The following is a 26958-nucleotide window of genomic DNA, read 5'->3' as shown; positions in this document are numbered from 1 at the left end:
CTGATTCACAAAGACAACCTCTGCATATGATGCTGAGCATGTGCACTTAACTTCTTTGGTCGACCATAGCGAGGCCTGCTTTGAGTGGAACCTGTCCTGTTAAACTGGTCTTGGCCACTGTGCTGCAGCTCAGTTTCAGGGTTTTGGCAATCTTAAGCCTGGTACACACAATCGGATTTTCAGTGGACAAAGCGTAGGACTTTTGTCAGAATTTTCAGCCAACAAACACAAAACTACAAGTTTTTTTCAACGCCACCCTTTTTGGGCACCTTCTGATAATGTGTTTGGTGAGCATTGATTCCGAGCATGCATGTTTGTACTTGGGACTTTTGTCCGACTGGCTTGTGTACACACGCTCAGAAAATCCGACAACAGACAAATGTTCGTGGAAAATTTTAAAGCCTGCCATCCAACATTTGTCTGGAAAAATCTGACAACAATTGTGCGATGGCGCATACAAGCGGTCGCATTTTCCGCCAACAGCCTGTCATCGCACAATTCCCGTCGGAAAATCCGATCGTGTGTACAGGGCTTAACTGCCTAGGCCATATTTTTATGTAGGGCAACAATTATTTTCTTCAGATCTTCTTTGCCATGAGGTGCCATGTTGAACTTCCAGTGACCAGTATGAGAGAGAGAGTGATAACACCAAATTTAACACACCTGCTCCCCATTTACACCTGAGACCTTGTAACGCTAACGATCCACATGACGCTTTGAGGGAAAATGACCATGCTCAATTTGGATATTTTCACTTTGTGTACTCACTTTTGTTGCCAGCGGTTAAGACATTAATAGCCATGTGTGGAGTTATTTTGAGGGGACAGCAAATTTACACTGTTATACAAGCTGTACACTCACTACTTTACATTGTAGCAAAGTGTCATTTCTTCAGTGTTGTCACATTAAAAGATAGAATAAAATATTTACAAAAATGTGAGGGGTGTACTCACTTTTGTGAGATGCTGTACATATAGATCAATATATCACTGCACTGTGAATAACCGAAAGTGCAACACACAATATATCATATAGAAATGATGAAGAACTCTGGCGATGTCTGATGATGGACTGGGGGGGGGGGGGGGGACTGCAGCAGCACCTGTGGTTCTGATACTAACAGAAAAAGTGATAATAATGTGAAGTATGGTAGCTGCGTTGTGGGGGAGGGAATGGGAAGGTGGAAGTGAAAGGGGAATGCGAAGTAAAGGGATTGTGGGTGAACTAAACAGTGAGAAAAAAAAGGTATCTGATGATACTACAATGAACAATACAGATGAAATTGAACTAACACCTATAATCCTGTAAAGATTTAACAGTGAAAATACATAGTAAAATGGCTACTACATATACAAACACCAAAACTAGCATAAAATAAGCGGAAACAAATTGTGCAAAACGATCAAATCACACGTGTGATAAAGTCCTGTCCATTAATAAGGATCAAATCTAGCAGTCCAGTAATTCCTCCACAGAACAGTGTCTAGATGAAACACCTCCACCAAAAATGCAACGTGCACAAATTAAATCTTTAGTGATGACACCTCCTGAGTGTGCTAGCAGCTCACCTCATGGCTGTTTGTCCAAACGGCTAGCAGAGATACTGATTGTAGCTGGATGTGTGGTCTGATAAAACACCTCCTCCTGACTCCTAAGGCATCTCTCAGCGGCCAATGTGTGTAATGGAAAAGAGAAGATATATGCAATGCATATAGCGTGACACTGTAAGGGTACCTCGAACAGGTAAAGATTTGAGAAAATGCACTCGCATCAATGAAAGGACAGCGGGCATAAATCTACGAGTGCCGAACTCGTATCCCCCTCAGAGTGTCAGCTATACAGGTGAAAGTGTGATCTGATCCTCATACATCCAAATGGTAAGGCTCAATGTATCATAGGAGCATTAGGAAGAGCGAAAAAGACACCATAGCGTGACTCCATATAATGCATAAATTTAATAAAAAACAGATAAAAAAAAAAAAAAAAACTCACATTTAGGTAGTGAAGTAGAATTTAAAACATCCACGAGCGCTGAACTCGTATTAAAACTTCAGACTCCATCTGTACCCGGTGCTCCAATCTCTATGTATCGTCACATCGCGTGACGTCATAAGGTAAACTTTATCATAGTTAAAACTAAAACTCTATTGGTGTCCACATCACACTTCCGGTGACCAGGTCCTCTCTCATAGGCTCCAGGGGCAGTGACCATTGCCCAAGAGAATGGCGATCAGGGAAAAAAACCTTGGTTGAGGTATTGTTGTTTTGACCAAGCGGCCACTATGCAACTGTGATACCGATGGCTAATAAATTGCTAAAAGTGTCCTCACATTCCTATTTCTTGTTGCAGAGAGCCTGCAGCCACCACCAGGTGACACTGTTTAAAGGAGCCTTTTACCAGACAGTGTGGGCCATTAAATTATAAATAGTCAGGGCTTGAACATATTCCGTCAGACAATTTTCCAGGCACAATGTACATCCTTCATCTGGCTATATCTGCCATCATTTGATGTTTGCCAATAGAAAATAAAAATAAAGTATGCCCATAGTAAAATATGTCAAATTTTATTTATAAAAAAAAAAAAAACTAGGCACACTAATCCACAAATACATGTAAGTGGGCACAGTGGCTGTAAAATTATGCATATAGCAGGCAAAAAAAAAAAAAGGCTCAGACAGCCTTTAGGTAAAACCGCCTTGGTATACACGCTCTCTTAAACATGAAATAGGAGTGTGGGGACACTAGCAATTTATCAGTTTTCGCCAAAGTTCCCATTTTTTACAGATTGTTTATTAGGACTTTTTCTTTGTAGTTTATGAATTTGCACGTATACCGCTTGTGATTTAATACTTTTAAGGACTAATTGGAAAAACAATCATTCCCTTTATTTTAAAATGTTTCTCACATGTTTATTTTACAATAATTGTACGATACCCAATGCATATTTGTGTATGGTATTTATTGTCTTGTAGTATTCATTTTGGATTTTGCACCGCTTGTGGGTAGTTATGATCTATGAGCAGGGGAAAATGCCCAGTCCCCTGGGCAGGAAATATGGCTCATATAGGAAACTGCAAGATGGCTTGCAATGAAGACTGAGGAGTGAAGTAAGTAATGCGCAGTGCCTGGAGTTGGGCTCTCAATGTCATTCAGATGGGGTTTACATGCACTTCAATCACACTATGCATAACCTCCTCTATTAACCGAACACAGTGGACACAAACCACCACTCATTCCAGAGGCAACACTCAAACCCATATTCTCCCACCTCTGCAATCTCTCTAACACCCCTTTTTTCCTCTCTCCAATCACAACCATTTCGGTTTAACACTCTTTCTGTCTCCTACCTCCCATGCTGCCAAACTGCAAACAATTACCCGCAGGAACCTTCGCCACCTCAACCCTTCCCTTCTTTATTCTACTACTGACAGCCTTTATGATGAAATCTGGCTCATGTCCTGTCCACAACATACTGTCATCCTCCCGAGACACACACATGCCTCTCTATACACGCAGAGCCAGGCCTCTCCTGCTATAACCTGATACCACCATAAGTCTCGTACTCTTGAGCGAGCATGGTGAAAAACGAAATCCCTGCAAGGCTTTACCCTCTACAAATCTGCCCTTCTCAAATGCAACTCCTGCCTCCACACTGCTTAATAAATCTACCACACCACTCTCCTCAAAACCCTCTCAATCAAACCTTGTCAACTCTTTTCTATCCTTAATCCTTGCTTCACCCCCACTGCCTCACCCACCAACTTGCTTACTGCCCAGGAGATTGCCAATCATTTCAAAAACAAAATCCACACAATTCATGATGAGGTGTTCGGCTTCCTCCCTCACCCAACACACCAAAACACCACACTCAATACTTTCCTACTTTGACCCTGTTACCACTGACAAATTTGTCCAAACTCCTTTCCATGGCCCACCTCCCCATCTGTCCTACAATTACTGTGAGCACCTTTCTGCTCTACCCTAAACTCTAACCCACAACTTCAAACTCTCCCTCTCCTCCGGCTCCTTTCCTTTTCCTCTCAAACATGCACTGGTTATCCCTATACTTAAAAAAAAAAAAAAAAAAAAAAAACCTCACTGGACCCCACCTGTTTGAATAACTTAAGACCTATCTCCCTGCTCCCATTTGCCTCCAAGCGTCTTGAATGCCTTTGCCACAACTATGAGTTGCTACCTCACTGACAACAACCTTCTCAAATCCCCTACAGTCCTGCTTCCGCTCAAAATATTCTACTGAAACTGCCCTACTAAAACTCGCCAATGACCTACTAACTGCATAAACCAGCAGCCCGTACTCCATACCCATACTAGTGGACCTTTCTGCTGCCTTTGACACAGTTGACCACCCACTCTTCCTCAATTAACTCTACTCCCTTGGCCTCTGTGATTTTGCTCTTTCCTAGTTCTCCTCTTACCTATCCAGCACACTTTTAGTGTCTTACAACACCATCTCCTCCACTCCTCTTTCTGTTGGGGAACCCCAAGGCTCTGTTCTTGGCCCCTCATATTCTCTCTAAACCTCTCCTGGGCCAGTTGATAACCTCCCATGGCTTCCAATACCACCTCTATGCTGATGACACCCAGACTTATCTCCTCAACTCACTTAATGACATATCAGTATGGATGTCACACCACTTCCTCCAACTCAATCTTTTTAAAACTGAACTTGTAATATTTCCTCCTCCCCGATTCCCTCCCCATGACTTTACCATTGAGGTCAACGGTACAACCATTGGTTTTTCCACACATGCCAGGGTGCTAGGTGTTATCTCTCCCACAGCCTCTACATCCAATCACTGGTCATGTTTTGCTACCTTAATCTTTGCAACATTTTCAGAATTCGCCCCTTCCTGACTATCGACACCACAAAACCACTTATTCACTCCTTGGTTATTTCCCACCTTGACTACTTCAACTCCCTCCTCACTGGCCTATTTTTACACAGACTATCCCCCTTCAGTCTATTGTGAATACTGCTTCTACACTAATATGCCTTACTAACTGATCGGTGACTGCTGCCAATCTCTTCACTGGCTTCCTCTACCTCAATCACATAAAATTCAAAATATTAGCCACAACATACAAGGGCATCTAAAACATTGCCCCCAGCTACATCACCAACAGATATAGCTCCCAAATAGTCCCCTTCGCTTCTCCCAAGACCACCTGCACTCTAACTCCCTTGTTACCTCCTCCCATGCTCGCCTCTAGGACTTCTCCAGAGCCTCTACCATTCTCTGCCCTAGTATGTCCGGTTAGCTCCCACCCTATCCGCCTTTAAGCAATCCTTAAAAACTCATTTACTCAGGGAAGCCTACCCCACCTCCACCTGAGAACTGTACTTGAGTCACCTCCACCAGATCATCCCCCTGCAGCTACTACCTTTTGTACCACCTCCCTCTCCCTTTAGACTGTAAGCTTCATGAGCAGGGCCCTCCTACTGTAAACTGTTGGCGCTAAATAAATCTTGTATTATAATAATAATTGCTCCAGTAAACATTCATGACCGCTGAAAAGTGGTGATACTACTAATTGTCCACACAAACTTAAACTTGTGTTAAGGTTACACTAACATACCTTGTGATGTAACTCTACCACTCCTCTGTGTTAAATACAAATTACACTTGTGTGTTATCAGTGACCACCTTTATTTTATTGTTTAGGACTTGCATACTCATACACTAGTCCAGATAAATCCTAAATGATTACAGCTGTAAATGATTTGAACTTTTAATAAACCTCAGATTACACTAAATTTACAAAGTAGAATTAAAAATCAAGCTTTGTTATACAGAGAAAGTGGTCCTAGATGCTCAGGGCTTTTTTTTCTTAACTTGTGTATGCATCAGGTCATCACCTGCCTTAAATTGTCTTGTTTCTCATAATGTAGTGTTCTAGGAACACCTACTACCTAAAAGTGCAGGCCTTTTTTTTGTGCTGTATACCACAGCTCCTCTTACAGATATACAGCACCTAATCAATTGACCTGAGAGAAGAGAGAAATCAATAAATTCCCATTTTCTAGAATCTAGCTGTGTTAAGCTACATACAATTTTCATGAACAGCTACACTGGGAGGACTTTGACATAGTTCCAAGGTTTAACTGACCACATAAGTACTTCACACATTTGATGTTTTGCTTTGAGTTACCCTTTAGAAAGGTCCTCTAGAACAGAGTAAACTCTTCCCACTCAGGGTGGTACCATTCAGTGATGTCCAGCCTTCTGCTTATAACCTTTAATAAAAGAGCTAATGCCACGTATACAAGAGCGATTTTCCCTTCGAAAAAAAAAAAAAAAAATCCATGTCTTTATGGACCTCACTTCATGTTGGAACAAGAAGGGGCCCTCCCCAAACTGTTCCCACAAAGTTGGGCGCATGAAATTGTCCAAAATGTATTGGTATGCTGAGGCCTTAAGAGTTCCCTTCACTGGAACCAAGGGGCCAAGCCCAACCCAAGAAAGACAACCCCATGCCATAATCCCCTCTCCACCAAAGGATTTGGACCAGTGCACAAAGCAATGTCCATAAAGACATGAATGAGTGAGTTTGGAGTGGAGGAGTCCTGACGTCAACCCGATAGAACACCTTTGGGATGAATTAGAGCGAAGACTGCGAACCAGGCCTTCTCATCCAACATCAGTGCCTGACCTCACAAATGTGCTTCTGGAAGAATGGTCAAACATTACCATAGACACACTCCTAAACCTTGTGGACAGCCAGCTCATAGGAGTTGAAGCTGTTATAGCTGCAAAGGGTGAGCCAGCTAAATATACTACCCTACGGACTAAGACGCCATTACATTTCATGTGTGTGTAAAGGCAGGTATCACAATACAATAAAGTTTATGTAAAACCTTTATCCCAAAAGGAAAAAAAAACTGCTGTAACTGCTTATAAAGTGTTAGGGCTCTTTCACACTGAGCGCCCGTACAGGTCCGTCTGTCAGTTTTTTTTACGGACCTGTATGGGCGCTCCGTGCGCCTCTATGGAGCCGTGGATGTCAGCGGTGACATGCCCGCTAACATCCGACCCGCTCCGATCCGTCAAAGTGTGACGGAGGAAAAAACGTATGTTCCTTCCGTCTGGCGGATAGGATAGGGTGAACACGGACATACGGTCCGTGTTCATCCGATCCCCCCATAGGGGGGAGCGGAGAAAAGACAGGGCGGTCCCTGCACAGTGTGCGGGGACCGCCCTGTCATCCGCCGGCTCAGCGGGGATCAACGGAGCGATCCCCACTGAGCAAGCGGAGGTGCACGGGGCAGATCATTACTGATCCGCCCAGTGTGAAAGAGGCCTTAGCTGGAGTTTGGCTTCCATTTGTTAGTGTATCTAAATCTTCTAATACTTTTAAAACTAGTCTCCCCCAGACTAACAGTGCTGCTGTCTAGGGTTGCATCAAAACTGATATTGAGTATTTTCACGCATACTCATACGCGTGAAAATGCTCCGATAACCGAAACAAATATCTTTGTGGTGCGATTTGAACCCATACAAAATGAATGGGCTCAAGTTGCACTGCAAAGAATACAATGCAAATTAATTTAATTAATTTGGTATGGGTTCAAATTGCACCACGAATGTATCGGCGAGTACTTGACCGAAAGTATCGGTACTCGTACTCGCCAGTGAAAAAAACAGTATTGGTGCAACCCTCCTGCTGTCCAAAGGTGTCCTTGTGTTCCTTCTTCCAAAATGTGGGCGATCTAATTGAGGAGGTGTATGTGTGCTAGGGAAGAATTTTTGGGGGGGATTTTTGCTCGGAGGGGGGATTGGGGAGGGGTGACAGGAGTAAGATTTGTTATGGGGGGGGGGGTGTGCTGGGAAAATGAGAATTTTTACCAGGAGGGGGGGGGGTTGTGCCACAGGAATGGGGGAAAGGATTTGTGCTAAGAGGGGGGATATGGGGGGGTTGTGCTAGAAGAGGTGATTGGGGAGGGGATTTGTGCTAGGACAGGAAATATTGGGGCTGTTAGAAATGGGGATTGGGGGGGGGGGAATTTATGCTGGTAGGGATGATAGGGGTGCTAAAGGGAAAGTCTAGAGGGGAAATTTGGGGGGAGGATTTGCGCTAGGAGGGGGAATTTGGGGGGTAAGAGGCGTACGATTTGTGCTAGGAGGATACATTTGAGGGTAATTTGGGGGGGTTTGTGCTGGGGCAATGAGCAGAAGAGGATTTGTGCTAAAGGGGGATTTTTTTTGGGGGGGGGCAGGAATTTGAAGGAGAGGATTTGTGATACTAGGGATGATTGATGGGAATTTGTGCTAGGAGGGGACATTTGAAGGAGGGGAGGACTTGTTCTTGGAGGGGAAACTTGAGGAGTGAGGATATGTGCTAACAGGGTGCTTTTTTGGGGAGGAATATTTATGCTAGCAGGGAGCATTCGGGAAGCATTTGAGCTTAGGGAGAGGATTGGGGGGTGGGGGAGATGTGTGCTGGGAGAGGGGATTTCAGCAGGGGGAGATTTGTACTCAGAGGGGGATTTTTGTTTGGCAAGGCTTGCAACTGGAATTTATGCTTGGCATAATGCCGCGTACAGATGGTCGTTTTTTGTGATGAAAAAAAAACAACGTTTTAAATCATGAAATAAAACGACGTTTTTGAAACTTCATTTTCAAAAACGACGTTGCCTACACACCATCGTTTTTTCAAAATGCTCTAGCAAAGCTAGGTTACGTTCAGCACGTACGACGGCACTCTGTTCCATTCAAGCTCGCTTCATAACTTGCTTCTGAGCATGCGCGGGTTTAAAAACGTTGTTTTAAATGTCGTTTTGCCCACACACTATCGTTTTAAATGACACAAAAAACTACGTTTTGAAAAACGACACTAAAAATTCAAGCATTTTTTTTGTCGTTTTTCAGAAGACATAAAACAACGTTTTCCCCACACATGGTCATTTTAAACGACGTTTTTAATCAATTTTTTTCATCACAAAAAACGACCGTCTGTACGCGGCATTAGGGCTAAGCGTGCTGATTAGTGCTCAATTTTTTGTATTTCTTTTTTTTTTTTTTTTGGGGGGGGGGGATTTTTGCTAACACATGATGCTCAAACATCCTGTGGGGGGGGGGGGAGTGGGTGCTGTTTGGCATCTTCGCCCTGGGCGCTAGATGACCTTGTCCCGGCACTGCCTCACTGTGCCCATGCCTCACTGTGTCCATGACTAGACTGATGTTTAACATGGGAGTCTATGGAAGGGGTACCCGGCTTTGAAAAATCGGTGCTCCCTAGCCGTTGGTTCCCCAGACAACAAACTTTGCACACTTGTAGATGAGAAATAGGGCTACATGTGTGCCAAGTTCCGGGTCCAGGGGACCTACAACCGGCCGGTATCAGGTCCCCAAATTCACTGGAGAAATGACCGTTTAACATTGGAGTCTATGGAAGGGGTGCCCAGCTTTGAAAAATCGGTGCTCCCTAGCCGTAGGTCCCACGGACAACAATCTTTGCACACTTGTAGAGCAAGAGTGGGGCTACATGTGTGCTTAGCTTGGGGTCCAAGACACCTATGGCAGGCCGGTACTGGGTACCCAAAGTCCAGGAGATCAGGCACAAAAAGGTGACTCAAGTATAAGCCGAGGGGGGCATTTTCAGCACAAAAAAAATGTGCTGCAAAACTCGGCTTATACTCGAGTATATACGGTATATTCCCTTATCTGTTGACGTCGATGTGAAAGGGGTCTCAGCTCTTCTGTGATCTCAATCACAAATTTTGGCATAATGAACACAGCAATTTTTTGTTGGCTGGTATAATGCCCGGTACACATGATCAGAAAATCGTAAGAAAAATTCCGCTTTCGAAGCGATTGTACGATAATCGCATTGTTAGTACAGAGCTTTCCAGAGCCGATCAGGATAGTTCTTTCGATAGTATTTGATCGACATGCACGGAAAAAAAATTGTACGATACCACATAGTACAATTTTTGTTTAATCAGTACTGCTGTCATTTGAAAATACAACACATGACATCACTTACGAATTTTTATTCTGTCGTACAAAAATTTTCGTGACTTTAGTAAACTCATTAGATTCGAACTGAGATTTGCATGCAAAAAAACGGACGATCAATTCGTCCGATAATCTCATTGTGTGTACCGGGCATAAGGATATATGCATTCATCTGATTATTCAATGCACTTAGGATCTGTATTGCTTTTCACTTTGTGAGAAGGGTGGATTCGGTGTGCACTACGTTGCTTTTTGTGAAATAAAGCCAGTTGTCAGTGTGATGTCTGATTAATACATGTGAACTTTGCATTTGAGTCATTGGCTAGCAGCAGGTCATATGAAAAGTACTTTGTCGGGACGGGTAGGGGGTGTGTGTTGCTCAGCTTTGTATAGAGTTGCCAAGTAACCAGTCACTGAGAAGCCTTGAAGTAAAGACATAAACATTCCTCCATTCCTGTCAATGCAATTTCTCACACCCAGCAAATCTTTGGGCAGAATGTGAAAAAGAAGTTCAAACTTCATGTTTACAGAGGTATGTAACAAAAGCTCCCTGTACTTCTTATTACCAAACTATGAATAATTTACACTGTATCTGTATGTTTCAATGAAAATCCCTGATTGTAATGTACCTCTGACATGTTTTCAATGCAAAGCACAAAGGCTTTGATTAGAAAGCGAAGATGAACAACCAGATCCTTCACCCTAATGAAACACAACCCAGTGTGCCCGTCGCCGTCCCGCTGAGCGAGGAAGGATCTGAAGGAGGCCGACATCTAGGGGAATCGATTGAAAACAGGCTCAGTATAAAGGATTTCACCGCAATTCAAAATCTGTTCAAGGTTGGTTAAAATACATGTAAACAAATAAAAATATTTTGTTCTTTTGAGAGGAGAAATGCCTTCCAGGTACATCATATTTTCACATGGACTCATTATAATGCTGGCCAGTTTATGAAATGCCATGGAAGTGCTTGCAGCCTTGCACTGCAGTGCAGAGTACAAGTATGAAAACTTCTGCTCATTCTTCCCAATGGCTGCATTGAGATACACATTTCCAGTCCTGTGTGTGTCCTGCTGGGGGAATTCTCCTTCACTTTGTGGCCCAGAAACCAAACACAATGTAAAATGAATTCCTTCCAATGCTGACCATACACCAGTAGAAAAATGTGTCTTTGTATCGTACACTCCATTTACATTATCCAGATCAAATTGAAGATCATTTTCAACTGAAGTGCGTAAGAAAAGAAATGGCTACACATCCAGGAATTCCGATTGCCTTTTATTGTTCAAAGTGATAACACAAAAGACACCGACATAAGGTCATGTAGACAAGTTTCACACAGACATCTTGTGCTTAATCATGGTAATGATTAAGCACAAGATGTCTGTGTGAAATGCGTTTACGTGACCTCGTGTTGGTGTCTTTGGTGTTATCACTTTGAACAATAAAAGGCAATCGGAATTCCTGGATGTGCAGCCATTTATCTGCAGGAAGCTTATATCTTGTGTTTAGGAAAGGTGTGGAAAGATGTCATTATGGCAAGCGGTGGACACTCATCCAACTCCTTTATCAGAACTGGGGCTGTACCTCAAACAGTACAGTGATACAGTGGAGATATATACACACAAGCAAACTATGGGAAATCCAAGTGGATGTAAATTCTTATAGATATAGGATAAGGCCAGCCATAGATGGTATGATTTTCTTTCCTGCTGAACCGGCCAACATTCAAACCATGTATGGGCAAGCTGAATGTACCCAAGTTGATTGATCGATCTACATGTGTACAACCAGCCTGCCAGAGTTTACATGTGATTATTGCGAACGGTTGCCATAGTGTGTGTGTGTTCCCCTGGCAAGGATGGCTTCCCCTCCTGCCGAGAGAACACAATGCCCCAGCAGGAGAAATCCCCCCATCAATGCTGCCTGTGTTGATGGGGGAATCAAGTGATTTTCTTTACTGCAACCTATGGTTGCATGATAGAAAATAGCACAATCTATGGCCGACTTTATTCTTTATTCCCATGTCACTAACTGCACTGGGAAGCTGTCACTGTGGCCTTTGCTTTGTAACAGTCTGTCTTTACCTACTAGACATACCAACTATATGTCTAAAGTTGACCATACATTTGGCAATTTGATAGCGTAACTAAATTTCCAATTCGAGGTATTATTGAAATAAAAGACATTAAATGATGGTTTCGATAAGGAGATGGGATTGAAATTGCCCCCTGTTTTTTTTTATTCAGTTTTGTGTATAAATTGACGTTTTCCCAGGAAAATTAAGGCTTTCTCTGTTAGAATTTTGACATTAATATCTTTTTGTTTTAAGTGCCTAAAATCTGAAAAAAAGTAACCTGTTTTCCCACTATCTTTTTATGTAGGTATTCTCACCTAGTGAGCGTAGTCTCAGGAAATGTTCTATAAAGTATTTCTCCTTCCTCTGTCCACCAACATATCAAATGATGATACATTTATAGTATCTGTGAACAGGCGTACCCTATTATGTCATTTTTTTTTTTTTTTACATTTTTGGACTATGTTTTTATATTTACCTACATGTTTAAATTTTAATATTGGATTCACATCTGTGAAGTGCATTAGAATTCATTTCACAAAGGCAGTTCTTTTTTTATTTTTTATTTTTTTATTTATTTGATTGACCATTGGTCAGCCATTTTACTGACATAATTCTGCCACATTTGATTTATTTCCAAGCACTAAGCCTAAAATGTATCGGCCATAAGCTTTTCTGAATCCATTAAAACATTTGAAAATATTACTAAACCCTGATGAAGGTGGAGCTTGGTTTGCCCCTAAAATGCATTGACCGTTGTTTTGTGAATCACTGAAGCTGTTTTGCACTCCTTTATGAATTTGGTGTGACCCACCTTTTGCTGTTTTTTCCCTGTGTACCTGTTGGAAGGTAGCCCTGTTTGCACGTGAACCGCCTAACTACAGCCAGTGCGCTCTCTGAGTGACCGTTGCTGCTCTATATATATACACAAGCATTGAAGACCTCACAACTCTTGGATAACACTTTGGAACATGTATTTAGTAGACTGCCTAATGCACCAATTGTACAAGCAAAGCTGCAGGAAAGCAGTGTACCACAACGCATGGCATTGTATTGGGCAGTAGCACAAGTGTGTTGGGGTGAAATTCTGAATAAATGGCACAGCAGTGCAGCAATGCACATAAAGCATGCAAGCAATGCAACACTATAAATCTTATTTCCATTTTAACCAAGGAACTTAAAGTAACACTGTCATCAAGTCTAAAATACAAAAAACAACATGCCCCTGTAAAAAAAAAATATATATATATATATATATATATATATATATATATATATATAGCTTTTTTTCTCAGAGAATAGGTGCAGGAACTCCCCCCCTACTGAGTCACTTCTTGCCTCCGCCCCTACCCACCTCTGAGCACCATCTCTTGCCAGTCATTCCCAGTACCGGCCCTTTTTAGAGAGTACAGAACCAAGTAAAATTGTACACTCCCTCAGTAACAATGGATTGCCCATTACAAAATACCACCCCTGCAACAATAGACCGCCAGCAACATCAACAGATTTCCAGCAGTCAGCAACAACTGACCCCCTGCCAGCCACAATAGACCCCCTCAGCAACAATAGACCCCCACACAAAAATAGATTCCCCAGCATATCCCAGTACCCCTTGCCATCACATACATTCAGTGCTGAAGGTGCCGGAACTGCGTTCCCCCGCTGAAAAAAAGCCCTGTATATATATATATATATATATGTGTGTGTGTGTAAATACCTACCTCTTCAGCTGTACATGCCCCCAAACACTGTTCCAATCAAGAGGAATTGCTGAATGAAGTACGTAAAAAAAAACTGACACTTCTGGAAGTGTCGATTTCCATGGTTCACTGGGTTCTCCCTCTGACTCTTATGCCCCGTACACACCATCACTTTATGTGATGAAAAAAAATGACGTTTTTAAAAACGTCACTTTAATTGACTGTGTGTGGGGGAAAACGTCGTTTTATGTCTTGTAAAAAACGACCAAAAAAAATTGAAGCATGCTTCAATTTTATGTGTCGTTTTTCAAAAGTGCACTTTTTACTTCACAGAAATTGACCGTGTGTAGCAAAAAACGTCGTTTTGTAAGACGTTTTTTCATCCACGCATGCCCAGAAGCAAGCTTCAATGGTAAAACGTGGTGGAACGTAACCTCACTTTGCAAGATCATTGTGAGAAAACGATGGTGTGTAGGCAACTTCGTCTTTGAAAATTGAAGTTTCAAAAACGTCATTTTTTACTTCACAGAAAGTGTCGTTTTTTTTCATCACATAAAGTGATGGTGTGTACGGGGCATTAAAGTCAGAAGCTATCTGCTGTATACTATTATATAAAATATATAAAAATAATGCCCAAAACTGTGTACATAGAGAAATCACACACACACACGTTTCATGGTAGTCTTAAAGATTTCTCAGTTTATTTTACAATCGACAAAGACTTTTCTACAGCTAAGAGAGAAGGATAGATTACGTGTCAATTGACTGCCTAGCAGCCAATGTCTCTCCTGGCCTCATGAATGTTATCTCAATGTTTCCTATGAAAGCATAGATGAAGCAAAGAAGACTTCAAGGGACATCCCTATGTGTATAACAAATATAAAAATGGAGTCTTTAAGCCCCCAGTTCACACCAGAGAGACTTGTCATGCGATTTGAGAGTTCCTAATCGCATAATAAGTCACGCCCTATTTCCAGGAATGTACCTGTTGAAATTGGTGCAACTCCGACTTTGCGGTGCCGCGCCGATTTGAAAAAAAGGTTCCTGCACTATTTTTGCCAATTTCAGGTGTAACTTGCATAGACATCTGTGCATGAAATCGCACAGATATCAGGCAAGTCGCACCTGAAAGCACACTGACCTGCGTTTTTTAAATCGTGCCACTTCAAGTAGAATAGTGCAATTTCAAAGTCACATTCAGTGTGAACCAGGGCTAAAGCAGGGCTAAAGCAACTTGTTCAGTGGCCATAAGTAATTATTCATAAGAAAATGCGTTACTGATAATCAAGGCATTTAAAGATTACCCCCTTTTTCTAAAAGATCTCTGTCACAGTTGTGTAGAATAACTGCAGGAAAGGAAAGAGGTCCTAAGTTCTATGGGCCAGATTCACAAATAAGATACAACGGCGTTTCTCCTGATACGCCGTCGTATCTCTGTTTCTATCTATGCGACTGATTCATAGAATCAGTTACGCATAGATATCCCTAAGATCCGACAGGTGTAATTGTTTTACACTGTCGGATCTTAGGATGCAGTACCGCGGCCGCCGCTGGGGGGAGTTTGCGTCGTAAACCAGCGTCGGGTATGCAAATTAGGAGTTACGGCAGGTCCACAATGGTTTTTCACGTTCGCTACGTCGCCGCTAGTCTAGTTTCCCGTCGCAAAGTTAGTCGTCCGGGAATACGGAAGTACGCTACGCGCGTCGGCGTTCAAAAAAATGACGTCACGGCGCGCAAAGCACGGCGGGAGTTAAGAAACGGAGCATGCGCAGTAGGTCCGGCGCGGGAGCGCGCCTAATTTAAATGGCACACGCCCATTTAAATTGGCCCGCCTTGCGCCGGAGGCCGCCGGCGTAGTTTTCATCGCAAGTGCTTGGTGAATCAGGCACTTGCGATGAAAAATTGCGACGGTGTAACGTATCTAGGATACGTTACGCCGCCGCGATTCTACGTGAATCTGGCCCTATGAACCTATTAACAGTCAAGCGCAGAGAGTAAAATATGAAAATATCTGATTGGTTATTGACACTATCACTTTAACAATTAAATGGAGGGGTAAGAACCCATTCACACAGGGGCAACACAAGTTCCAGCACGACTTTGGGAGGCAACTTGGACACGACTTGAGTATAAATCATCAGGCAACTTACAAGGCAACTTCGAGTTGCCTCCAGGACAGTACAAGGCAACTTCAAGTCGCCTCCAGGACAGGAGGCTTTCCAGTGGCCAATCAAACAACAATCAGCTCTGTGGGAGGGAGCGGTTTGCCTGAGAAATGTATGTTATCTTCCTGTATTGTTGCTTCAGTTAAGACAGTGATCCGACTTCTGAGGCGACTTCCAGTGAAATCAATGGGTACAAGTTGCCTACAAGTCGCCTAGAAGTCGGATTGAAGTAGTACAGGAACCTTTTCTGAAGTCGGAGCGACTTCAGTAGTGTGTATTAAGACGGCTCCCATTCACTTCCATTCATTTTCTCATGCAGCGCGACTTGGGGCGACTTTGAGTCGGATCCAAAGTCGTCCCTGTGTGAATGGGCTCTAAGGCTCAAAGGAATAGGTCTGGCTGTCTTGTACATGAGGTTTTCCAAGCCAACAACATACCCAATTCTGATAGAAGTTATAATATGTGATGCTTTTATTACACAACATTTCTTTCATTGCCAGTAATGGACTACCTGTGTCAGCCTTCACTAGATAATTATCCACTTCCCCACCGCTCCATAGACAAAAGACGTCTACAGAGCGGTGGAGTTATTCCGGGACGACGTCCCTGGGACGTCCTCCCAGAATGCTTCACTCGCACGCCCCCTGCGGCGCGCTCCCAGAAGCATCTGTGAGCGCCGGGTCTAGAAGACCCGGCGCATCACAGATCGCGGTAAATCGCCGCTGATAGCGGCGGTTTACCACGTGATCGCTCCGTCAAATGACGGAGCGATCACTTGTAAACAAACCGGCGTCATGTAATGACGCCGGTTCCTCCCTCTCCTCTCTGTACCGATCGGTACAGTGTGAGAGGAGAGGGGGAGAGCGGAAGCAGCAGCAGCTGCTGTGGGATGGATCTGTGACACATGCAGTCACAGATCCATCCCTCCCTCCCTGTGCAATACTCTGCAATAAATAACACCCATACTCTGCAATACCCCCCACACTCTGCAATACCCCCCACACTCTGCAATAAATAACACCCATACTCTGCAATACCCCCCACACTCTGCAATACCCCCCACACTCTGCAATACCCCCCACACTCTGCAATACCCCCCACACTCTGCTATACCCCCCACACTCTGCTATACCCCCCACACTCTGCAATACCCCCCACACTCTGCAATACCCCCCACACTCTGCTATACCCCCCACACTCTGCAATACCCCCCACACTCTGCAATACCCCCCACACTCTGCAATACCCCCCACACTCTGCAATAAATAACACCCATACTCTGCAATACCCCCCACACTCTGCAATACCCCCCACACTCTGCAATACCCCCCACACTCTGCAATACCCCCCACACTCTGCTATACCCCCCACACTCTGCTATACCCCCCACACTCTGCTATACCACCAATACTCTGCAATACCCCCCATACTCTGCAATACCCCCCACACTCTGCTATACCCCCCACACTCTGCTATACCCCCCACACTCTGCTATACCCCCCACACTCTGCTATACCCCCCACACTCTGCAATACCCCCCATACTCTGCAATACCCCCCCATACTCTGCAATACCCCCCACACTCTGCAATACCCCCCACACTCTGCAATACCCCCCACACTCTGCAATACCCCCCATAATCTGCAAAACCCCCCCATACTCTGCAATACCCCCCCATACTCTGCAATACCCCCCCATACTCTGCAATACCCCCCATACTCCGCAATACCTGCTAATATGACAGAAACGAGAATTTTATTTTTTATTTTTACAGAATTTTCAGTGTTTTTTCTTTTATAGCGCAAAAAATAAAAACCGCAGAGGTGATCAAATACCACCAAAAGAAAGCTCTATTTGTGGGGGAAAAAAGGACAAAAATTTCAGATGGGCACAATGTTGTATGACTGAGTAATTGTCATTCAAATTGTGAGAGCACCGAAAGCTGAAAATTGGTCTGGTGAGGAAGGGGGTTTAAGTGCCCAGTGGTCAAGAGGTTATAGGAAAATAAAAGTTTGTTTCACATTTTAGTGGTTTTACAGTTACATAACAGCTCATTTTACAGTCCTAAATGGTGAAAAGCAGAAATAACCCTAATGTAACTGGGGGTCAAAGTATACACATAGGAGGATGCTCTGTATGGGAAGAGTAAATGTCTTTCAGATAAGCATGCCATGACATGTTAAATATTAATCTTTGTAGAGAAGCTGTGTAGATGATCTATAAATAGGTGAAGGCGATCTATAAATAGGTATACTTATCAAAAGGTGCATCTTTGCAATGAATAAATCAAATATCAAGATTTCCTTAAGGCAATGTGAGCATACAAATGTAAAAAATACACCATACATACTGATTACATGTACATATTTAAGAGAAAAGTAAATATTAAGCATTGTTTTATTTTTAATACATTTCAAACAAAAGCAGACTAAAGATGCTCATACACAGGCAGATAACTCATTGACAATGGTGGACTTTTGCTGTCACTGAATGTGCTGGGACCCTTTGCAATCCTCTTCCTGGTTTTGCTTAACCACCTCAATACAGGGCACTTTTACCCCTTTCCTGCCCAAGCCATTTTTCTGCTGTCACAATTTGAATGACAATTGCGCGGTCATGCTACATTTTACCCAAATGAAATTTTAATAATTTTTTCCCCACAAATAGAGCTTTCTATTGGTGGTATTTAATCACCTCTGTGGTTTTTATTTTTTTCGCTATAAACAAAAGAAGAGCGACAATTTAAAAAAGAAAAACAACAATATTTTTTACTTTTTCCTATAATAAATATCCCCAAAAATATATAAAAAAACGTTCTTTTCCTCAGTTTTGATCGATATGTATTCTTCTACATATTTTCGGTAAAAAAAATCACAATAAGCATATATTGATTGGTTTGCGCAAAAGTTATAGCGGCTACAAAATAGGGGATAGATTTATAGCATTTTTATTTATTTTTTACTAGTAATGGCGGCGATCAGTGATTTTTATCGTGACTGCGATATTGTGGCGGACACATCGGACACTTTTGACACTATTTTGGGACCATTCACATTTATACAACGAACAGTGCTATAAATATGCACTGATTACTGTGTAAATGTGACTGGCAGGGAAAGGGTTAACACTAGGGGGCGATCAAGGGGTTAAATGTGTACCCTAGTGAGTGATTTTAACTTTAGGGGAGGGGACTGACTAGGGGAGGTGACCGATCTGTGTCCCTATGTACAAGGGACACAGCATCGGTCTCCTCTCCCTGAGGCCTTGTACACACGAGCAGACATGTCCGATGAAAACGATCCTTGGACCGTTTTCATCAGACATGTCTGCTGGGAGCTTTTGGTCTGATGTGTGTACACACCATCAGACCAAAATCCCCACGGACAGAGAACGCGGTGAAGTATAAGACACCAACGTTCTCTAACACGCAAGTTCAATGCTTCCACGCATGCGTCAAATCAATTTGACGCATGTGCGGGATTTCGGGCCGCTGGTTATACGTCATAACCAGCGGACATGTCCGATGAGTCGTACTAACCATCGGACATGTCCGACGGACATGGTTCCAGCGGACAAGTTTCTTAGCATGCTAAGAAACTTTTGTCCACTGGAAACCTGTCCGCTAGGCCGGAAAACTGTCCGCTAGGCCCTACACACGGTCGGACATGTCCGCGGAAACTGGTCCGCGGACCAGTTTCAGCGGACATGTTCGGTCGTGTGTACAAGGCCTGACAGGACGTGGATCTCTGTGTTTACACACAGAGATCCACGGTCCTGCTCAGTTACTGGGCAATCGCGGGTGCGTGCGTGCGCGCGCGCCCCCTAGTGGCTCTGCTAGACGAGGTTGTCATATGACGTCCTCTCAGAACAACAAAGGTAGTAAAGTGGTTAAAGAAGTAAAAGGGAATGATTGACTATTTATCGTAAGGAGATTTCCAAAGATTTTTTCATTGTCTGAAAATGACTAAGGCCTGCCATACACGGTTTCGAATCTCAGCGGATTCATTTTAACCGTCAATGGCCAGGCTGAATGTACCAAGTTGAACGATCGATCAATTTGGGTACAACCAGTCTCCTGGATTTGCTGTGGTGACAGTGTCACTTAAAATGTATTTTAATTACAACTATTGTAAGCAATGACAATGACATCAATGACATCAGGTAATCTCCCTCCTGAAGAACTAGATGAGGAGGGGTAGCATTAGTTTGCTGTATTCACATGTGCTGCCAAGGAACATACTGACAAGACCAAAGTCTGCTGCTTTACCTTCCAAACTAAGGCTGGGTACGCATGTACCAAAGGGTTTAGCAGTATGTATGTATGCACAATATAAAAAAAAATATATCCCACTCTAGATTCAATTTTAACAGATTGCATTTCCCTTGTCTCTTAAACAAAACACATTAAAGCTGAACTTCACCCTAAATCAGGGGTGCCCAACCTTTAGAAGAGTGAGGGCCACTTAAGCGAATTGGCAACTGGTCGCGGGCCACAATGAGCGGGAGGATGACAGGTCTGTGTCCATGAACTCAGCCCACTCTATTCTATGGGTCCTCTGTTTCAATCCGATTCGCCCAGATGGAGGGGGGCAGATTCCTTTCTATTTTTTTAGGTAGGCAGGTGTAAATAGACACAAGTTTGTTTACATCTGCTGCTCCATAGAGGTGAATAGTAAGTCTGATTGGGTTGGACAGATCATTTGAAAGGGGCCTAAGGCTGCTTTCACACTGATGCGCTGCGATTTTCCCAAACAGCGGGTGCAGCACAGTGCACCTGTGGACCTGGGAAAGCGCAACAAACCCGCGGGTAATAACAGAAGTCTATGGTTCAGTGCAGGTAACCCGCAGCTGCACTGCACCTGCAGATCAGTTTGAAAGCAGCCCAGTAACCATTGCAGAACAGATATACCCATATATACTGTGAATTTAGTAGTAAACTTACCTTTAATACTGTAGCTGTCTTCCATTCAGGTATCGCCGGCATTTGGTATTACTCTGCCTGTGACAGGAGTGGGAGCTATACAGGAAGTATTGGCTTATATGGCTCTGCTCCACAGCCACTTACTTCCTCTACCAGCAGCTTCATTCACAAAACTGCTGCTCTGGGATGGCGGGTCAGCAACCAGTGATCTGGGCTTGCCAACCTGCCATCCCAGAGCAGGAGGTCGAGGGCCACATCAGAGGGCTTCGCGGGCCACATGTGGCCCCTAGGCCACTGGTTGGGCACCTCTGCCCTAAATAAAAATGTATTTTTCCCTTGCCTTCGCCTACATTATTTTCTCACGTTTGAATAATATATTTTTTTTATCTTCATAGCGTCTTTCTCACCTAGGTGAGAATAACATTCACCCCCCTGCACATGCACAGATGGTCCACAGAGATTCCCTCCCTGGACGAGCTTTGCAGCACACCTGCACATGTATGAGTTTCCCGTGCATGCATGAAGACGGAGCTGATATGGAAGCCTTTGCATGAAAAACTTCCTGCACACACACAGATCTGCCACAGGGCTCTTCCAGGACCCAATGGCAGGGCAATGTCCCTTGGCACATCTACGAACGTGCAAGATTAACAGAGTTGATGGCGGGGCCTAAGCTCAAGGGGACTGAAGTTTCACTTCAAACACAATTTTTGGGATTATATTTTTCCTATGAAGTAAACATATATGCTTTTTTTTTTTTATATATTATGTGCAGTGAGTGGTGTTTTTCCGCATTGCATAAACACCAGTCACTGCAAGGGCACTGGAGGGGGGGGGAGATTAACTAAAACTGGAGCACATCGAATCTGGTACAGCTGTGCATGGTAACCAATCGGCTTCTAACGGGTTCACACTGGTACGACAAACGCTCTGACATTGGGTGATCATGTTGCATGACGTATGTAAATCAATGATTCCCTATGAGAGCCATCCTAACTGGTCCGACACAAGTCTGTCTGATGTTGAAAATGCTCCCTGCACTACTTTGGTCTGACTTTGGTCCTATTTCAGCCCATTGAATATCATTGAAATCGGATTAAAGTTGGATTCTTGTCCTAACCATCCGACTTGTGACATCCGCCATGGTGATTACAGCAGCAAAGGAATTTATGTCACTCTGGGATTTTTTGATTGGTCAAAGGAAAAGTCATACTATATCAAAGTTGGAGCAAAATCATATCTTGTTCATTCAAGTCTGATGGAAGTAGGACTGAAGTAGGGCCGTGGAGGACAGGTGTAGCAGGGCAAAGTAGGATGATAGTCGACAACAGTTGTGTCGTATCAGTGTGAACCCAGCCTTAACTAAAGTTTGACAATAAACTCTGGAAGCTGATTGGTTACCATGCACAGCTGCATCAGATTCTGTATGCGCCACTTTCAGTAAATACCCCCTATAGAAAACAATGTGTGATGTGATGCAGTGTGGAAAAATGCAGACTGGATGGCACTGCATGTCACTGCACAGCAGAACAATACACGATGTTATTGTGGAGACATGAATAAAGTGTCACTCTGTAAAACGTTATAAAAAAAAGCCCTAAGGCTGACGCAGCGCTAATAAATAATGAAAAAATATAAATATATAAAAAATGAATGATAAAAATTATTAATGAAAAATGTGAATAAGGTATAAATTGAGCAGCTAGCACTAAAGTTCAGCACAAAAAACTCAAATACAGTAAATAATTCAATAAGGTGCAGCGCTATAATATTGAACACATGTAACAAGTGAACAAGTGTAACAAGTAAATTAATGAAGTGAAATAAATAATAAAAAGTGAATAAATAAAGTGGGATAAAATTGCTATAACCCAAAAAAGCAAATCAAATAAAAAGTTGGTCCCAAGGAAAACACTTTAAAAAAGAAAAATTTATATATGTAATAAAAAAAAAAGAAAAAAGTGAAAAAGTGTTAAAAAAGAGGGGAAAACTAGTGCCATCCAGATTACAATAAAGAAAGTCTGTATGAAGGTTATCTTCCAAAGTAATTCAAAGGTGATTCCAAAGGACTAAAGAGTCTTCCCAAAACAAATTGTGTCTTGAAAAACACCCAGTAATGTGGTAGCCTGCTTACCAGAGAGCCACGACTGCAGATCACAGTCTCACCAAGGGATATAGGTCTCCCCAAAACCAATCAGGATACAACAGCCAGTAATCTGAGGGTAACTCAAAATCAAAGGATAAAAACCTTCATGGTGCAGTATGTTCAATCAAATTAATTTAATGAACGGTAAATGATACACTTACAAGAGCGATGCTATAGTTCAGCGTTAATATCATGGGAGCCGCGGCATCCCCATTTACTTCTCCTCACTTCCTGTCTGCTCGTAACACCGCCATCTCGATGGACGGAACGTGATGACGTCACCGGCACCCTACGTACGCTTCGTCACTAAGGGACTTTTACGGGGGTTTGGCCGAATGTCAACGTTGGGCTTAAAGTGGTTGTAAATAAAGGTAAATGTATTTATTTTTTAAATAAGAAACATGTCATACTTACCTCCACTGTGCAGTTTGTTTTGCACAGTGTGGCCCCGAACATTCTCTTCTGGGGTCCCAGGGCGGCTCTTGCGGCTCCTCCCCACAATAGCTTAGGTTACCTTGCGGGCGCGCTCCGATGTCATACAGTCGGCGTCCATAGCCGCCGAGTGTATGACTCGGCCCCACCCCCCGACAACCACATCATTGGATTTGATTGACAGCAGTGTGAGCCAATGGCTGTGCTGCTATCAATCTATCCATTGTAGAGCCGAGAAGCTGTGGGGGGAGCGACGCGCATCGCACCTACGGAAATTCGGGGCTCAGGTAAGTAAAATGAGGGCTGGTGGGGGGCGGACACTGCAAGATGTTTTTTCACCTTAATGCATAGGATTTTTCTTCACTAAGGGACTTCTACGAGGGTTTGGCGGAAGGTCAAACCCCCGTAGAAGTCCCTTAGTGACGAAACGTATGTAGGGTGCAGGTGACATCATCACGTTCCGTCCATCGAGACGGCGGTGTTACGAACAGACAGGAAGTGAGGAGAAGCAAATGGGGAATGCCGCGGCTCCCATGACATTGACGCTGAACTATAGCATTGCTCTTATAAGTGTATCATTTACCTTTCATTAAATTCACTCGATTGAACATACTGCACCAGGAAGGTTTTTGTCCTTTGATTTTGAGTTACCCTCAGATTACTGGCTGTTGTATCCTGATTTGTTTTGGGGAGACCTATTTTTCTTTTCTAAAGTGTTTTTCTTGGGACGAATTTTTTTTTTGATTTGCTTTTTTGGGTTATAGCAATTTTATCCCACTTTATTCACTTTTTATTATTTATTTCACTTCATTACTTCACTTGTCACATGTGTTCAATATTATAGCGCTGCACCTTATTGAACTACTCTGTAAAACTTTGCTTAACGTAAAAAAAAAAGGAGAACGTAAACACTGAAATGCACTTAAACATGCATCGTACTGCCCTCTACTGGACCTCACACTGGTAGCTTATTTACTAAACATTAAAATGCTGCACTTTACTGTGTGGGCTAGTATAAACTATATATATATATATATATATGTATATAGATGTCTTTTCAAGAACGGATGTACTTTTTTAACTATCTCCAGTATGCACAGAGCCTAGGATAGCCAAAGGAAATCTAAATCTAGTTTGTCCCTGTGAATTTTGGAAAATGTGAATGTAATATCCCTTGAACTAAAAGAAAAAGATCAGATGGTTTTGTGTGAACAGCTCGTCCCCAATGCACCTCTAACCTGTCCTCTGGTGGGTTCAATCATATTGCATTATTGCTTTTGTTTGTTTCTGGAATTATATAATTTTTTTGCATGTGGCACCTCTGAAGACAATGTCACATATCTGTGTTTTCTCCGCAGTCCCCGGAGTTAGAGCCGCCACAATGTATGAGCAAAGAGGAATTCATGGAGAGAACATACACGGCCGTGGGGCACGGACTGAAAGAGGAATACGGCGATTTATTTGATAAGATAGATGTGAGTCGCGAAGGTTTCATTGATTGGGACAAATTAACATCCTTCATGCTGCTTGAGCTTTACGAGAAAGATGAACGAGTGAAATCATCAGTAATTCCCCAGTGGAGGGATATTCGCAGCCTCCCATTAATTCACAAGGAAAACATCCAAAAAGTAGTTTATTTGAAAGGTTCTTGCCGCTACGTAACTTTGAGCAAAGATGGATTACTGGGAGTCTGGGGAGAGAATTTAAAACTACAAAGAAGCCTGCGGATTTGCACTGATACTGTCAAGCCGAAAGATTTATGGGCGACGGGCTTGGTGTTTCTGGCCAATGTAAACAAGGTAAATATGGATGTAAATATAAGTAATGCATATATCAATATGCAGAAAGTGGGGAGCCATTGTCTGCCTTATTAATTCTGTCTGTCATACCGCTATGGAATGGCGAGAGGTGTTCTGTGCTGGCACAGCATAGGATCAGGATCAGCAAATGTAATTGCCAGTCATTGTACAAAGGCTAAATAAACGAGCAATGTCAACGAGTAATGAAAGGCATAAATCTAATAAAATAAATAAAATCGGTACATCCATTATATGGCGATATGGAAAGGAATACCAATAGGGTTAGTAAACAGAGTACAAAAGTGATTCATCCCAACAGCTCATTCATACTTTACTATCATAACTAGAAGAGGACAGTACGAATGTTGTCTATTGGAACAGATTCTTATATCATTTGTTGTAAGCTGCTGTTAATTAGTGGTTAATTGTAGAGGCACACAAAGAGATAAAAACTGAAGTTTTGTGCAAAACGATCCCCTCTGATCAATATACATTGCAAGGACGTTAACAAACTTTGGGCTTAAAGTGGTTGCAAAGGTAATTACATTTTTTTTTTTAAATAACAAACATGTCATACTTACCTCCACTGTGCAGTTCGTTTTGCACAGTGTGCCCCCGAACGTCCTCTTCTGGGGTCCCACCGTGGCTCTCGCTGCTCCTCCCCGCAATAGCTAACCCCCTCTGGGAAGCTCTCTCCCGAGGGGGTTACCTTGCGGTCTCGTTCCTGTGTCATACAGTCAGCGTCCATAGTCGCTGAGTGTATGACTCGGTACCGCCCCCCCCCCCGACGGCCGCACCATTGGATTTGATTAACAGCAGTGGGAGCCAATGGCTGCGCTGCTATCAATCTATCTAATGAAGAGCCGAAAAGCCGCGGGGAGAGCGATGCGGCTTAGGTAAGTAAAACGAGGGCTCGGGAGGCCGGACACTGCAAGGTGTTTTTCCACCTTAATGCATAGGATACATTAAGGTGAAAAGGAACAAGGGTTTACAACCCCTTTTATCGCACCATATGCCATTAGCTGCATTTTTCTACATTGGCTAAATAAAGGTCACTGTTGGAGAACTTAGAAAATCGTTTTCTTTGTGCCCTGTTCACTCAACAACTGGTGTGATGTGTGGTGTGGTGTGGTGCGGTGTGGTGCATTGCAGTGTGGAAAATGCAGCATGTCTGCGTTTTTATGCACCAGACTGAATGGCACCGCTTGTCCCTGCATGGCAGTGCAATCCACCATGCTGTTGTGCAGTGACATAAATACAATTCTAAAAAAAAGAAATAAAAAACAGGCAGTGTAATGAAACACATTGCTCCCTGTCACACTGCACTAGCTTGCACGGTAAACCATTGGGGCAGATCCACAAAAGAATTACGCCGGCGTATCTATTGATACGCCGCGTAATTTTAAATTTCCCATGTCATATTTTTGTTTTGTATCTACAAAACAAGATACGACTGCATCTGGGATCGATCCCACAGGCGTACGTCTTAGTACGCCGTCGGATCGTAGATGCATTTTTCCGCTGGCCGCTAGGTGGCGTTTCCGTTAAATTCCGCGTTGAGTATGCAAATTAGCTAGTTACGGCTAACCATGAACGTACATCCGGCCGGCGCATTTTTTTACGTCGTTTGCGTTCGGCTTTTTTCGGCGTATAGTTACCCCTGTTGTTTTAATGAGGCGTACTTAATGTTAAGTATGGCCGTAGTTCCTGCGTCGAATTTTGAATTTTTTACGTTGTTTG

The 26958-nt window shown here is 43.1% G+C and overlaps 1 protein-coding gene across 2 annotated transcripts in view; it reads left to right on the top strand.

The window, feature by feature from the left end:
- Positions 1 to 10363: 10363 nt before the first annotated feature.
- WDR49 (WD repeat domain 49) overlaps positions 10364 to 26958 on the top strand; it is a 173336-nt gene continuing 156741 nt past the window's right edge. The window contains exons 1-3 of one of the 2 annotated variants that reach the window (XM_040349305.1): positions 10364 to 10510; positions 10632 to 10817; positions 24778 to 25218. In XM_040349305.1, the coding sequence (XP_040205239.1) occupies positions 10659 to 10817; positions 24778 to 25218 (600 nt within the window). In that variant the 5' untranslated portion in view covers positions 10364 to 10510; positions 10632 to 10658. The remainder of the gene's footprint in view (positions 10511 to 10631; positions 10818 to 24777; positions 25219 to 26958) is intronic. The other variant, XM_040349306.1, reaches the window with a different exon arrangement.

Source organism: Rana temporaria, chromosome 4 (genome assembly GCF_905171775.1).
Source record: "Rana temporaria chromosome 4, aRanTem1.1, whole genome shotgun sequence".
NCBI lineage: Eukaryota > Metazoa > Chordata > Amphibia > Anura > Ranidae > Rana > Rana temporaria.
The sequence above is the reverse complement of the archived record's forward strand: the minus strand, read 5'-3'. Positions and strand labels throughout refer to the sequence as shown.